Source organism: Triturus cristatus, chromosome 1_2, assembly GCF_964204655.1.
Source record: "Triturus cristatus chromosome 1_2, aTriCri1.1, whole genome shotgun sequence".
Lineage (NCBI taxonomy): Eukaryota > Metazoa > Chordata > Amphibia > Caudata > Salamandridae > Triturus > Triturus cristatus.
This window is the reverse complement of record NC_140580.1, coordinates 580,399,488-580,416,185: the sequence shown is the minus strand read 5'-3', so window position 1 is coordinate 580,416,185 and position 16,698 is coordinate 580,399,488. Positions and strand designations below refer to the sequence as shown.

General features: G+C 45.5%; 1 protein-coding gene across 4 annotated transcripts in view; it reads left to right on the top strand.

Moving 5' to 3' along the window:
* The window catches only part of LOC146867666 (transcription initiation factor TFIID subunit 11-like), a 217,619-nt gene extending 209,887 nt beyond the window's left edge, over positions 1 to 7,732 (top strand). For all 4 annotated transcript variants that reach the window (XM_085606567.1, XM_085606557.1, XM_085606570.1 and 1 more), the window contains one exon: positions 7,136 to 7,732. In XM_085606567.1, coding sequence (XP_085462693.1) covers positions 7,136 to 7,266 — 131 coding nt within the window. In that variant the 3' untranslated portion in view covers positions 7,267 to 7,732. The remainder of the gene's footprint in view (positions 1 to 7,135) is intronic.
* Positions 7,733 to 16,698: the final 8,966 nt, after the last annotated feature.

Below are 16,698 nucleotides of genomic sequence, written 5' to 3'. Positions count from 1 at the left end.
CAGATCACTTGCTGTACTCCGCAACTGATCCCCACCGGTTCTTACCCCCACTCTGGCGGGAAAGCCCAAGTGAGGAAAGGGGGTGTGCCAGCCTCTGCCAACTCCACCCCTCAGGTGGGGGAGGCGAGGTGAAGGACAACTCCGGTTTCTCGCCATCTTGAGGATGGGGAGCCCTGCCCAATCAGGACTAGGCCCCTGCCCCCCTCCCACTGGAGAGTGGCAGGATAGGGGGTACCCACCCCAGGGAAGGGACCCATTGGTCCCTACCCTTTACCTAACTGTAACGTCCCTAAATTTAGTATTTAGGGGCACCCTGAACCTCCCTTCCTTAGATCCCGAATCTGAAACAAGAAGAACAACAAGAAGAAAGAAGACCTGCCGTGCAGCTGCTAACAAGAGGATGACACCAACTGACTTGGCCCCAACCCTACAGGCCTGTCGACCCTCGAGCCTGCTCCTGCTAAATCCCGGCATCTCCAGTGGTCCGCCACCTCGAAAACCCCGGAGGACCTAAGACTGGGACTCCCACGAGCAGTGGTCCTGCTCAAAACAAGCAACAATCCCTGGTGCCAGCCAGGAGCCGCGAATCCAGCCCACTCTGCACCTGCCGAGTCTGGCCTGTGCCTGAGTGAACAAAGACCACGAGGACGTCTCCCCGGTGACGGTGACCAAGAATCCAGCACCCAAGGACCCTCCTTGAAGGTCCTGACAACACCTGCAGCCTCAGAACCAGGGACCCCTCCAACTGCGACCAGCAGAGGGTAAGATTTCCCGACCCCCTGTGCCCAACTCCTGGGTGTCTACCTAACCTACAGCTTCCCAACTTACCTCTCGAAGTAGTGGTCGCACCTGAAGAATCTCCGTCCCCGAGCTTGCAGCCTTGTTCATCTTGCAGCTTCTCCATTGAAATACATTGAGCGCCCGACGGCTCAAAAGCACCCTGCACCCAGCCGCCCGAGTGCCCCTGGAAATGCAGCATCTATCCCATCTTACTTCCCCACTTGCCCTATGTGAGTGACCAGGAGCCCAGCTCCCACAGCGGCGTGGCCTGCCTGCTGGCAGCCACCAACCAAAGGCCCCCTGCCCGCCATAGGCTAACATTGTGCCCAACTCTCTCTGCACCCGGCTGCCCCTGTGCCGCTGAGGGTGTAACAACTGTACCTACCTGACCCTGGGAGACCCCTGAGTCTATGCCCAGAACCTTAAGTCTGCCAGTCGAGTACTTAACTGAAGCCGATAACCTACATTTTCTTCATAGGGTAGCATTGACTGGTTTCACTTGGAAATTCTTCTAAGCGTCGAGTTTTGAAACTTTAAAATATTCACTAAAAATCAGCCGAATAACGAAAACGAAATTACTCACCTGCTATCAGGAGAGATCCCAGTGCTGGATCTTGGTGCCCAGCACTGACCCTGAAAAGTAATCACAACTGTACTTACCGATAACTTGATTTTCCTCCATGGTGTCGATTTTTTAAACATAAATATTCCTTAAAAATTGCCTGTGTAACAAAAACTATTTCTTTCAACTGTTTACAGGAAATGCGCCAGGGCTGAATCCAGGATCCAGCCCTGAGTAAGAAAAACCTATGCAAAGTAATTGATATTGTGTTTACTTGAAAATCCCCATTGAGCTCAATGTTATAATTGTGTTTAACTTGTGTTGCCTATTACAACAACTGTAACTATTGCATTTAAAAGTCTATTGCTTATTGAAAGTATTTAACTAAAGCATCTCGTACTGAGAAAGTATTTTGATACCTTCTTGTGGTTCTAAATGCCAAACCTGCCGGGCACATAACCCTAGTGAATGATATCTGTGTTGTGCTATAGATAAGGGAATTTCATTTCTTAGATCTGGTAGCAGTAACTAAAATTTCCAGTGGGTCAGATCTATCCAATTCTTGAGGAAACATCAGAGTAAGTTTCTTACTTGTCATTGTAAATTGGTAAAGTATGTATTGATCCAGCAGCGTAAGTCTGTGTTATAGGGTGAGTGTTTCCATGTTGATAAATGTCTCATCAGTGTAAAGGTAGCCCCATTTGACTAATTGTAAGTTGTGAAGTTGGGCGCACTCTTCGGGTTCTGCCGTTGCATTGAACTAATGGTGAGCCTGAAGTAAAGTTGTAGGGGTATACAAAAGTGGCAGGGATACTTTGTCGTATCTTATCCCACACATGCTCTGTGTACTGTACTGTGTTTATTTTGTTCACTCTGTGAGGAGCTTTAGTCCTGAGTACTATATTCAGTAAAGATGGTGGTTGCATCAGTTTCAATGGCCAAGTGGGAGACGTTTTTAGGGGAGTGGAGCTAACTGTAGGCAAAATGCTTTTGTGCTCTAAGATAGTAAAGCCCCATATCTGGTATGGCAAAGCCTCCCATATAATATGGTAACATCGCTGTAGACCAGGCCATTTGTGCCTGTTTTTCTGCCCAGATGAGGCACACTAAAAGGGTGGTGAGGGTTTGAAAAAAATGTTTGGTCAGGGAAGTAAGTATATTCACAAAATAATAAAGAAACCCTGGCAGAACTACCATTTTATCAAGCCAATGCACCCTGCCATTGACAAGGTAGTCTAAGCCATCCTTCAATTCTGTCCTCCAGTCTAGAGCTAGCCGTGCCATAATTTAAGGTCAGTACTTCCCCCTTATGTAGACTTATCCATACTCCCAAGTATTTGAAGGAGGAGTCTGCCCAGGCTAATGGGCATTCCAGTTCAAATTTATTTGTGCAGGGTATGAGGAGAAAGATGTACGATTTTGCCTAATTTATGGAGAGTACGCACCACTCACAAAAATGAAAGAATTGCCTGATAATGAGGTGGAGCCCACTCTGCGGATTTCGTACGTATAATGTTATATCATCTGCATAGAGCAAAATCACAGTTTTTTCCCTCGCATTTCAAATCATTCATGACATATTCATTGACTACATTTATAACAACCCTAATCACATCTGAAATGTTATCATAGCAGATATAACTGTGCGTGTCTGGGGCACGAGTTATATTTTCTTGGGATAGGCTCGAGGGAGTCTCATGGGAGCTACAATTTAAAAAAATCGAGCATTCGGACTGGCTCAGGGAGCTTTTTTCTCCCCTTGGGCCAACTCGCTCTGCAGGGGCGGCGAGCCCTCTGAATGGTTGCCAGCAACATCAGAAAAAAAGTGATATAAGGGGGTCCCCTAAGCCCCATAGGGGTGACCCCAGAAATACTCTAATACACCCCAAACCCTGACCAAAATATTTTTAAAAAGCTAATTTTGCCACAGTCCATCAAGACTAAAGTCAGATCGGAAAAAAAACCAACTCGCAATGGCAGCCCAGGGCCTCCGTATTATTTAATGAAGGAGAGCTACCCTCATCCAAAGCCATTTTCCATCCAGGGGATGCCATCCCCGGGGGCCCAATTTATTAATATTGGGAAAAGTCACGCATCCTCCCGCCCCATCAATTAAAAAAAAAAAAAATGTGGGGGATGGGATCCCCAGGGCCCAACAAGTTCCTGGGGATGGGTTCCCCAAGGCCTAATACGGCTCGAGGAGGGGACCTCCATTGCCCCCTTTTCCTTTAATTTGAAAAGGCAGAAGTAGTGGCCCCTCTTCAACAAGGGCTTCACGGCATCTATCTCTAGCTCCTCACCATATATTCCTCCCTTAAAGCCTTCCTGGCGCTCATTCAGGGCAAAGTAGTTCTCATCAGAAAGGACAACATGACTGCCATGTACTACTTACAGAAACTTGGCGGCACTCACTTCCTACGCCTCTCCCTGATGGTACAGAACACCTGGCATGGGGCACTCAACTACCACATACACTTGAGGTTAGAGTACCTTCTAGGAGTGGACAGTGACCTCGTGGACCTGCTCTGTAGGACTCACCAAGAAGTCCACGAGACCGCTTTCCAGCAAAGTCGAAAAGATTGCTTCACTACTGCATCTATGAAAACCTATAGACCCCCTAAAACCTGCAGTTCACGATATACTCTGCTCTGTCTACAAAAGTCAACCCTTACCTACAACTCCATTTAGTTGCCACAGCAGCTTATATGAATAACTGATGGGTAATTCTGTATCTTCTGCATAATAGGTTAAGTTTTCGTTGCAGGCCGTAAAAGGGTAATTTCTCCCAGAGTTCCCCCCTGCTCCAATGTGAAATCTTAATACTGTCCTTAACAGACTCATTGGCCACCCCATGGGAGCACTTACACTCTTGTCATCCTTTCTCTCGTGGAAGGTGGCCTCCTTGTGGCCATACTATCCCTGATGTATTACTGAATTACAAGCCCTCTCAATGCAGGAACTCTTCGTTCAGGTTCATAAAGATAGAGTGGTACTTCGAGCTCTAAGTTCCTCCCTACGGTGGTCTCCGCTTTTCACCTCAAACAGATCATAGAGCTCCAGTCTTTTTCTCGTAACCCAACTATGTAGCACTGGGAGCCTACCACATGTTAGATATCAAGCTCACTGTCATGTACTACATTGATAGGACATTCCCCTTTTTGCAAGGCAGACCAATTGTTTGTAGCCTTTGCTAAACCTCGCAAGTGCCAACCCATATCTAAAACGGGCATTTCCTGGTAAATAGTCAAGTGTATCAAAACATGCTACTACAGAGCTAAAAGATCCCTCTCTGTCGTACCCAGGGCTCGCTACACACAAAAAGGCCACAACCATGGCCTTAGTAGGAAATATTTCCCAAGCTGACATATGTAAAGCAGCCACTTGTATAACACCATACACGTTACCTTACTGTGTGGCTATCCTAGCCAGACAGCAGGAAACAGTAGGCCAGGTGGTCTTAAGGACTTTATTTCAGACATCTGCATCATCCATATGCCTTGCCGCCACTTGTACAGGCTACTGTTTTACGGTCTGTGCAGAGAATGTGTATCTACAGCAACACATGCTACGAACAGAAAATGTTACTTGCTCTGTAAACATCTGTTCACAGTGTGTAGTGCTGTAGATTCACATGCGCGCACCCTCCTCCTTAGAAGCATGTCGATCTGATCGCAGATATCTCCTTTTATTAACTAGCTTCCTTTAGCAATAAACATGTGTACCATACTGCATTTACTCACCACTCCATACTTCTCTCACCCGCTGTGTGAAAAACAATCTAACATTGAGTCTGCCCATGTGCATTGCTAACTAATGGAGGGGGTCACACTACTCTGTGACTCAAAACACTTCTTCGAAGAAAAACAACCTGCAAACATCCTAGCTCAACACTTTATAATAGGAGTATTCAGAACATGTGAATCTACAGCACTACATGCTACAAACAGAAGCTTACAGGGTAAGCAAAATTGTCTTACTGCTTGACAAGAAGGGGATGGCCAGCACAAAAACAAAGTGAATTGCTCCACGTATGTGTTAATAAAATGCTACAAATGTTATTTTTTCTGCATTGTGTTTTTCTCCGGGGATATACTTCCAATAATCAAAAACATCAATAAAACACGTTAAGGAAATTGTCATCTCCCCAGATTTCCAAACAATTTGGAGAGTATATTCAAGCACAGTGGGAAGAGGAAATGAAGAGGATGTAGCCTTACGGCTAGAGCGGTGGACTGCGAAGCTGGGGAACCGGGTTCGAGTCTCGAACAACGACGCTCAACAGCCTGTGATTCTGGGCAAATCACTTAATCTCCCTGTGCCTAACAAAAATGAATGTGTCCATCTGTAACGAAACTGGTGCTCATGTAATGCGCTCGGATACCCGATTCAAGTCTAGTTCGCGCTATATAAAACTCTTAAACATTTTTTTTAAATCAGGAGGGAGATAGAAAGTAAATACATGCAATCACAGGGTGTGCTGAAAAAGAAAGAAAAAAGTAGTTTTATGATTGTGAGCAGTGGAAAGATATAAGTCATCCTTTCCAAAGGTTGGTAAAGAAGCTATGATTCAGAGGAGGGAAAAACACAAGAAGAGGAAATAAAACCATTAACTTAGAAGCAAGGAAATGAGACTGACACAAAATCCAACAAAGTGTGAACAGTGGGGTGGCCTGAAGCTTACTACATTGGTATTGGCCACAATAGGCATTTGACAGCAGCCACCTTAAATTAGTTTGCAGGCAAGACCTTAAAATGTTACATTGCGAGTCCTTAATTTTGACAGGTCCAATAGTCTTTTTGCATGGACGAAGTATTTGTAGGTGCTCCTGATGTCTGCTTGGGAAGGATGAAATGTAGAGACGTTATATCCATGTGGGAAAGAAAAACATGCAGAGAGTTTAGCAAAGGTACTCAGTAAGACCTATTCACCATCATTGCATAATGATCACAGTGTTCCTTTACATTGCTTGTTGAGTGAGTGGATTTAGTGAGGAGACGTAAAAAAGCAAAGTCAATTGTAAGACTTGTTATACCTGGTATGTCTACAAAAGCCAAATAATTGCCTTAGAAGTTAGACTACCACATAAGTGGGCTACTGTAAGATGTACACTCCAAGGGTGGTCTGCTTTTTGAGAAAGCTGGCCGTGGCTGGGAAACCAATGCTGCTTTGAGCTTTATTCTTTTTCCACCTGGCTAGGTTACAGGTAAGGGTTGGGTTTTTGGGAGAATGGAAGGTGTAGGTGCTGCATTCTGAATCAAATACCTGAAATGTTAATCTGCTTACACGTTACACGTTGTGCTTCAAACTAATGTTAATCAAAGACCTTCTAATCGAGTCTGTGCTGGGAATGAAATACCTCTGTAGAGTTGGTGACAACTACATTTAGTGGTCCAGTGTCATCATGGCTCCCTTTTGTTAAAGTTTCTGTGCTTTTTGGAGTAATTGACAAAATTAACAAAACAAAGGCCTTAAGTAATAGTATATTAAACGATGGCTGATACTCAAGTGTGCTCACAACAGTACTGCTGTGTGATCCTATTTTAGATTAACATTTGTGTATTATTCCACCATCTAGTGTTCGGGTAACTCCTGGCACCAAAAACATCTTGCTTTGCATATGTGCTTCCACGCAGATCCATTTATGTATTTGAAACTTGCTTGCTGCCATACTCATGTTGTGGTGATTTTGTAGTTTTTGTTTTTGTTTTAACAGATGATTAAACTATCCATTGTGCAATTTGAAATCACATCCTTTATGTTGTAGTTTGATCCAATTCTCTGTTTGCCCCTAGCCCTGGACGTTTGTGAGAAGTGGGGAGAGACACCGCCTCTGCAGCCCAAGCACATGCGAGAAGCCGTCCGCAGGTTGAAGGCTCGGGGACAGATCCCAAACTCCAAATATAAGAAAATTCTTGTCAGTTAAAAAGTGGATTGTCGAGCATCTTCAGAGGATACCATGCCTGTAATAAAGAAAACAACCTGCAAAGACCTATATAGACTGCCTGTTTTGGTGTCACCTTAGGGCCATCCTCTAAGTGTGGAATAGGTGTGCTGATCTAGATAATGACAAAAAAAGGTGTTGAGCACAAATTGGAAGGCTTTGCTTTCTCGCAGGCTGCAATGACAGGAAGTCTAAGAGGAAGGGTTCAGCCATATACATCATACCCGACAATGATGCACTACTCACTCCTTTACCTCCTGGCATTTTGTTTCTGTCATCCTCATCCTTTGGCATCATTAACAGTTCAAACTAAACCCGCTCCCTTGGCACAATGAGATGGGAATGATGCAGAATTGAAAATGTTTGCACAGACTTATATTAAACTATTGTTCAAAAAATTATTATTTTGATGACTTTAAAATAAAAATAAAGATCCTTTTTTTCTGGGTTTTTGATGTCAATTTTGAGAAAGCACTGTGTTTTAAAAGTGCCACGAAAACTGTGCCAAATAATTAAAACTACATCCTGAAAATGGCAATATGCTCATTTCAGATTTGCACAACGCTGCAGCACCTGCTCTTGTATACATTTGTGATTATTTTATTTATTTTTTTGTAAAGGCTAACATGGAGCAGAATTCTAGCTTATCTGTATCTGATTGCCATGAGATGTAAAGTTTTCTTCCCCTAGAGGACTTGGTGTTAGTATTCGTGAAACTTTGGTCAAGGAATCCTCAGTCTTTAGTAGACCGTGCTTACAAACCTGTTACAGCTCTGAAGTGATTAAGTAAATGCTTTATTGATTCATTAATTCAATCAATCAATCAAAATACTTTATTCGACAACTTAATGTCATAGAAGTGAACAATTCGATCAATCATACATTACAGTTAAAAATTAGAAAGTACAAGATATCGGCTGCCAACTCATAGTAAGACACTGAAAAGGCTTAAGATAAAAGTTCAAGATAAAAATATACAAACAATATTAGGGTGCAAAACTACAAATGTCTTTTCCTGTATTTCGTCTTATGGGGTTAGAGCTTTTCTGGTCATCTAAAACAAGAGTCATATAAAGTGCAAAGTGCAAGTATATGGGGATACAAACTTTCGAGTTTCCTTCCCCATGATACATCCCAGCAAAAAAAAAACTTTTTTAAAGTGCATAGTGCCTAGTGCAAAGCGCGTGCGAAATAAAGTGCAAGCATTTCATTCGATACAATCATAGGGGGTACCATGGGTAACACTGCGTACAAAAGGAACATCATAAGAAAGTGCTATGTGCAAATAGGGCAGACTCATAAGTTTGGGGTGATCTGCTAGTGACTTAACACATTGTTGTATTTCTAAAAACGATCCTTCAGGCAAACTTACATTTTAATACACAGAACTATATTTACATTATGTCATTTAAAGATCTAGACAATGATCAGATATCAGGAGTCTGTTTTTCTTGCACCGCATAGCAGCAACCAGAAAACATGCAATATTAAAAATATCCCATGGTGTACTTAATGACTGAAGATAGAGTACTGCTGGTCTAACCTGCAAAAAACCCTTTCCTTTCAGAATTGCGGTTATATACTTATTACGTATATTGGTATAGAAAGGACAAAACATCATAAAATGAAGGGTATTCTGGGTAGAAAAGTTGTCACACTTACAGGGGATCGCATACTCAGGATTACACCACTCCTGGAAATCACCCAGTAAAAAAGGAACTAAATTAAAGCGAAACCTGGTTAAAAGCCAACGATGGTAGGGATTATTTACCGTTACCAGATAGGGTTCAATACAGATATTCGTTTTAGTTAGAAAATGAGCCCTAACGGAAGGTTTCTGCAGCTCTAATTCCTCCCGTTCTGCAGACAACAAATTCTTAAAATTGCATTTCACCCACAGAACATCCTCCTTCCGTATCTTTTCAGGGTCTTCAAATAGCTCAGGCCGCCCCAATTTGGTTAACCCATTTTTAACATAAGACAGCCACTTGATTTTATTGGAGTTGTCTAGCTGAACACAGTCACTTAGGATCTTATGGTTCAAAGTCAGTTCTGGATTTAACCACATTTTGAGCCAGCAAAGCAACGGAGCTAGGCTCAAAATGTCTGAGATGTAACCAATCCCGAGTTCCTGATGTATAGAAAAGACTGGCGTAGATTGTGAGACTGATAAAAGGCTACGTAAAATATTATTTTCGGCTATTTGAATGTCTGGCTGTTCTTTAAAGCCCCATATAGAGGAACCATAGGTCGCAATCGTTACGCACTTTGCGCTATATATTTTCAATAGACTCTTAATTGGTCTAGCCCCCAAACGTTTAGCAAACCCCATTAATCCTAAGGCAGAACGAGTGATGGAGTTCTTTTTAATTTTCTGTTGCGGTATCCAGGAGAACTTCTCATCACAAACTATCCCTAGGTAGGTAAAGGAGGAGACCGGGGTCACCTCCTGACCATTACAGTAAAAGGAGTAGGGTTTTCTTGTTTTACGACCAATTGACAGGATATAGGACTTGCTATTATTCACGACTAGATCCAGCGACTGCATGTGGGCCCCAAAGGCATCTAAAAGCCGCTGGAGACCCACCGCTGTACGTGCTATAAGGACTGCGTCGTCCACGTATAGGAGAACCGGAATAGAACAATCTCCTACACGCGGAATATCCAAGGTCGCTGTCAAAAGGGATCTATCTATATCGTTAATGTACAAAGTAAAAAGAACAGGCGCCAGAATACACCCTTGTCGAACCCCACGGGCTGATCTAAAGGAGCTTGAACATTTGCCATCCCGTGAAATTCTGACCGAGGCAGAAAGGTCTTGGTGAAGATCAGCCAGAAAATACACTAAGGATGGGTCAAGACCTTTGTCCAACAGGATGGTCCACAGCTTTGACCTGTTAACCAGGTCAAATGCTGAGGATAAATCCATAAATACCATCCTTTGACAGCCTTCCTTTGCCACAGTGTATTTACTAATTAATAATGACAAGTTAAGGCACTGATCAGTAGTACTTCTACGTTTTCTGAACCCATATTGTAGAACAGAAATAATGTTCTTCTCAGTGGCCCAATCTGAAATTTTCATTAAAAGTATTTTTCCTAAAATCTTCACAGAAGAATCAATCAAGGATATAGGTCTGTAGCACCGCGGGTCCCCTCTCTGACCCGTCTTAAAAATTGTGATGATGGTTTGATCGGGACCACGATGCAGGGAACCCTGGGGTGCCAGAGACATTAAAAACATTAGCCAGGATCTTAGCCCAAAATATAGGTTCCCTTTTAAAAAGATCTGCCGGTACAGAGTCAGGACCGGGGGCCTTGTCACTGATAGTCTCCCTTATAGCTTTCTCCACTTCCTCTTCAGAGAACACAAGTGGAACTCTGGTTTGAGTAGGTAATAAACTAAGAGGCAAGTCCAAGCTCTCAGGGGAGGCATATATTGCCTTAAAATGGGACAGCCATTGGGCCTCAGTGATCTGACAGTCCTGAGTCTCATTATCCAAGCCAGTAAAAAAAGGTGTATTAATGATTCCCCAAAATTTTGAGCTGTCCCTAATTACGTCTACTGATAACAGCGCGTGCCAAGCCTCGGCCTTAATCTCTGCTTTCCGATTGATTGATTGAGTACAAGATGGCAATTAATAATCAATCAATGCACTTATATAGCGCACTACTCACCTGGAGGGTCTCAAGGTGCTTGGGGAGGGGGGGTCCGCTACTGCTCGAACAGCCAGGTCTTGAGCTGCTTCCTGAAGGCGAGATGGTCTTGGGTCAGGCAGAGGTGGGTTGGGAGGGAGTTCCAAGTCTTGGCGGCCAGGTAGGAGAAGGACCTTCCACCTGTGGTGGCTCTTCGGATGCGGGGGACGGCGGCGAGGGCGTGGCTGGTCGATCGGAGCTGGCGTGTGGGAGTGTAGAAGTTGAGGCGGCTGTTGAGGTATCTCGGGCCTTGGTTGTGTAGGGCTTTGTGTGCGTGGGTGAGGAGACGGAAGGTGATTCTCTTGTTGACCGGGAGCCAGTGCAGGTCTCTCAGGTGTCCGGAGATGTGGCTGTGTCGGGGGATGTTGAGGATGAGTCTCGCTGAGGCGTTCTGGATCCGCTGGAGTCTCTTCTGGAGTTTGGCCGTGGTTCCGGTGTAGAGGGAACTGCCGTAGTCTAGTCGGCTGGTGACGAGGGCCTGGGTGACCGTCTTCCTGGTCTCGGTGGGGATCCACCGGAAGATCTTACGAAGCATGCGCAGGATGTTGAAGCACGACGAGGAGACGGCGTTGACTTGTCTGGTCATGGAGAGGGAGGAGTCCAGGATGAATCCCAGGTTGCGTGCGTGGTCTGTTGGTTTGGGTGCGCTGCCCAGGGCGGGGGGGGCACCAGGAGTCGTCCCAGGCGGAGGGCGAAGAGCCCAGGATGAGGACTTCCGTCTTGTCTGAGTTCAGTTTCAGGCGGCTGTTCATCATCCATTCGGCTACGTCTGTCATCCCTTCGTGTAGGTTGGCTCTGGCGGTGGCGGGGTCGTTGGTGAGGGAGAGGATCATCTGGGTGTCGTCGGCGTAAGAGATGATGTTGAGGTTGTGTTGGCGTGCGATGGCCGCAAGGGGGCTCATGTAGACATTGAAGAGGGTGGGGCTGAGCGAGGAGCCTTGAGGAACGCCGCAGATGACTTCGGTGGCTTCTGATCTGAACGGGGGAGTCGGACTCTCTGTGTCCTTCCCGCGAGGAAGGAGATGATCCATTCTAGTGCCTTCTCTTGGATTCCGACGTTGCTGAGGCGCTGCACTAGGGTGCGGTGGCAGACAGTGTTGAATGCCGCGGAGGGGTCCAGGAGGATGAGGGCCGCAGATTCTCCGTTGTCGAGCAGGGCTCGGATGTCATCGGTGGCTGCGATGAGGGCGGTCTCGGTGCTGTGGTTGGCCCGGAAGCCAGACTGCGAGAGGTAGAGGGATCCGTCCGTCTCGAGGAAGGCGGCCAGCTGCTTGTTGACGGTCTTCTCGATGACTTTGGCCGGAAACGGGAGGAGCGAGATGGGGCGGTAGTTTTTGAGTTCGGTGGGGTCCGCTGATGGTTTCTTCAGTAGAGCGCTGAGTTCGGCGTGCTTCCAGCTCTCCGGGAAGGTAGCGGTGTCGAAGGAGGTGTTGATGATGTCCCGCAGGTGGGGTGCGATGACCGCGTTGGCCTTGTTGAAGACGTGGTGAGGGCAGGGGTCGGTTGGAGATCCGGAGTGGATGGAGTTCATCGTGCGTACTGTTTACGCCGATCAGCAATCAAAACCCTATCACGTGGTAAGATTTCAGGGCATGGTTTAAAAGTCGATGGGCACGTGAGCATTTACTATCAAACCACTTTAATCCATGTGCCACTCTCGGTTTGGACTTAACTGTAAGATCACTAGCTATTTGATTACAAATACCCTCGAAGGCTCTAAGAATAGCATCTTTTGTGCTCAGGGGGTTGACGCATGTTAAAATATTCCCCTCGCACTTCTCACCGAGTTCATTAAAAAAGATATCCGGGATCACTTTGGGCCATCTAAGCCTTCTCCCTTGATCACAGGTGGTTACAGTACATGGTGCAATTTGTCTACTACCACTGGTTAATAGGCTGCAGCTTTTATCTAATTCCAAAATGACAGGGTTATGGTCACTAAAGGGCGATTCCCTGGCATTATAAAAGACTACTTTGTCTAATAACGTGGGGGACAAAAAAATGTAATCAATGATGGTATCTTTAATTTGAGATTTAAATGTCGGGCATCGATCAAGGATGTTAGCAAATCCGGGTTCAAAGAGGTCGGCATCAGCCAGGAGAGACTCTAAGCCCTCCCCCTCCACTGTATGTTCAAAATGGGGTGTTGAAGCAAAATTATAACCAAAGCCATCTTCAATACAACAATTTAAACGACAAGGATGAATGTTAAAATCACCCATAAGCACGACATAAAACAAAGTAGTTTGCAAGACCCTATAATTTTCTAAAAAAAGATTTCAAATTGATCAAATGTTGATTCCTGTGATCAATTTCCCCAGAGTTATAAAAATTCACCATAAGTATCTTGGGATAGGTAGTAAAACATATTTCCACTGCCAGGCAATTGAGTCTGTAACAATCCTATTCATGGATCCCTGTAGGTTCAGAGATAGAAGTAGCATGAGCCCACCCTTTGCTCTTCCAGCTGGTGTTGCTTGGGCTGGTAGGAAATAGGAGCTAAAGCCATCCAGCCAGAAGTTATCCCCCTTATCCCAGGTTTCCTGAAGGGCGATTATATCAAAAGATTTTATAAATTCTAGCCACTGGGGGTTGTCTCTTTTACTTCTTAAGCCCGCAATATTCCAGCTGATGAATCTACATTTTAATAAATTTACATCGCCAGTAACTACTTCCAGATGAATAATACGGGGCATGGCAGATAGACAATTTTCACTCCCAATACCAGTACCCTCCAGGACATTAGGGGTAGATGGAGGAGGGGTGACCTCTGACACAGGGAGTCAATCATTTGAGTCCAGCACGCTTAAGGGAAGAAATCTATTGGTCAATGGTAAGCCCGCCTCCTCAGGCCCTGACCGCACACTTGTGATATATGGTGACAGGGATCCAGCTCCTCCCAATCTTGCAGGACTAGAAACACTGCTTACAGGTCTAGTCCGACACTGCGGCAAATGGGGTTTAATATTGGCCTGTGACCTACAGTGGGAATACCCTGTACTTGTTGGCGGGTAGAAATAACCCAACGGGACGGCCCTTATACCGTCTACTTTTAGATTGAAGTACTGGGTATTTTAGACCCAGCGGTGCAGGGGCACACACCCTATGACTTCGGGGTTTCACCCTGTTCCGGACCTACAGAAACACAGAGTCTTCTGGGTGAAGTCAAAGAATCGTTTATTGGCTGCAGACCAATGACAGATATCCTAGAAGTACAACAGCGTGTATGTTCTCAGGAGACTGCTGAAAATCATAGGAACAGGCTACGTCTTAAATAGGCCTTTTCTGGCCCCAAGCATACATTCCTGAGTTTTATGAAACGGCAATACACAAGGATATGTTACAAAGAAAAGGCAGAGTCATGATGACCATCCCACATTCCAGTTCGGCCAGCCCACGATGATTTACACAACAAGGTTCAGATCCCACATTAGATTTACAGATCCCCCTAATAAACATGAGCATCTCCTGTTTTGGGAAGCAAGTCATAAAGCAGGAACAGCCAGGTGTGAAAGAGATTAGCCAGGGGCTTGTGTAGGATGAAAAGGGTTTTATGACGGGCCAAGCCCTGATACGAATCACAGGTGGAGAGAGGAAGGGGAGCTCGTGAGACCAGTTTGACCCGGGGCAGCAGAGCCAGCTGCCCAGGTCACAGAGAAGTCAGAGAGGAAGCCCATGTACTGTGAGGCCCGTATTTGCTCCATTATAGCCTATGTGAGGGCAATGACAAGATGGCCACTGCTTCCAAAATGGAACCCGCGTAGCGAAGCAAAATAACGTGTACGCAGTGCATTCATAGCTAGAACGATATATAAAGCACTCGTACGTGCCGCATTTACCATTTGTGGTTAGCTAATACCAAGATAGACAGAGGTAGGGCCCTGTTCCCTACGCGGTCCCGAATACCAAAGTACGACAGACCCTCCTTTTGCCCTTACATAGGCAATCACTATACTCATCTTAGTCCGAGTCTAGGTCAATGTTCACGAAGTCATGGAGATGTTGCTGTAGCATCATCCTATTACTTAGCTCGTCCCTCGATACAGGTTTCCTTACACATAAGGTAGCACAGAGGCCACATATCGCAGGAGCACACTGTATGCATAGACAGAACAGGAAAAGAATGGCTAAGATCATTCCAATGACCATCAGAACTTTCCAACCCCAGGCAGATATCAATTCCCAGAACCATCCCATCAGTGACCAATCTCCCTTATCCACGTGTATGGCTTCAGATATTTTATGGAGTTTGGAGATGGCTTGATACACTGTTGGAGCATTATCTGGTATGAAAATGCAGCAACTGGATTGGATGACCTTGCATACCCCACCGCGGTCTGCAAGAATAACGTCTAGGACCATGCGGTTCTGCAAAGTCATAAGGCGATCCGCTTGGAGCTCAGCTGTCAAATTACTAAGGGCACCAGCCGTTACATTGACGGTGGATTCAACCACACGAGTCAGTTGTCTCAGGTTCCTGCTATTGACCATAGGTCCCCAAAACGGCAGGAAACCCAGGAAAAAGTCTCCTGCTTCCTGACCGGCAGTGTCCTCCTTACTAATCACGCCTCTCACAACTCTGGTCTTGTGATAGTCAGAGGCGGCAGTAAATGTCGGCGGTAGCAAGTTCGCAATATAACATGTGCCCGAGAAATCAGGGGGCAGCCATGTATATGCTCGGTCATGACAGATGAAATATGTGCCCTTAGCAGCCAAAAATGCAGGGGAAAACTGTGACGGGAAAGTGTACGTTTCAGTACAGTCACTTCTTCCCAGTTGAGCCCTAGGGTTCAGACCATTACCCTGTAAGCAGAACCGACCCATGTGGGGTACGACCCAGATTGGAGATGAGATTTTTCGCTGTCTTTCACCCAGACTAATACTATACCCCGTCGCGTTCCATCCTACATAAGGTCTCAGCTCTTCTTTGGGAATGGACGAGTATGCATTAATATCCCTACTCATATCGGCAACTCCTTTCATCAAAGCCTTATTATTGGTGATGGGTCTGATGGAACGCGGTGGGCGAGGGGAGTATGTATCTAGGGCGTAGAGAAACATGGTTTGGAATGCCCATGACGATCCATTGTAACTGTACGGTAGCACCAGGTAGGGAATACCCTTGTTAATGGTATGTGGCATTAACCCACAGACCCAGCAATTGGTCGTATTCATTACCAGTTGGTGCTGGTGCAAGAGTTGGATAAACGAGTTATTTACGAACTCTGATCGTCGGGTCTGTTCGTGCTCAGGCAAAGGGTGAAAAGAGTGAGAGGAGGCAGTAGAAAGAGATATAGGCTGTTGAGTGGGTGCAATGGGTTTTGGAGCAAAGGAAAACACACATCCTACAATAAACATCATGATACTACACAGTGTAACAAAGCACAAAAAGACAAAACATTTACTTTTTACAATACTACACATCCTTGTCTGAGAGTTCATTTCCTCAATCGGTCTCTCCATCCTACAAAACTCCATCCTCTACTCGGGCCGCTCGCGGTGGATGAGTTTCTTCTGCTAAGGAGTACGCCTGTCAGTCCAGGGAAACGCCCTAGACCAACCAGAACCGTCGACCTAGCGTCTTCGGCCTGTACCCCAAAGTCTTGGCACCGCGACCCTGCGGCAGAACCCGGATGGTGGTTCGAAAAACAAAAATCAAGAAAGTCCTTCAGATGGGAGAGCAAAAAAAATGTCAAAAGGGAAATAATGAGGAAATCT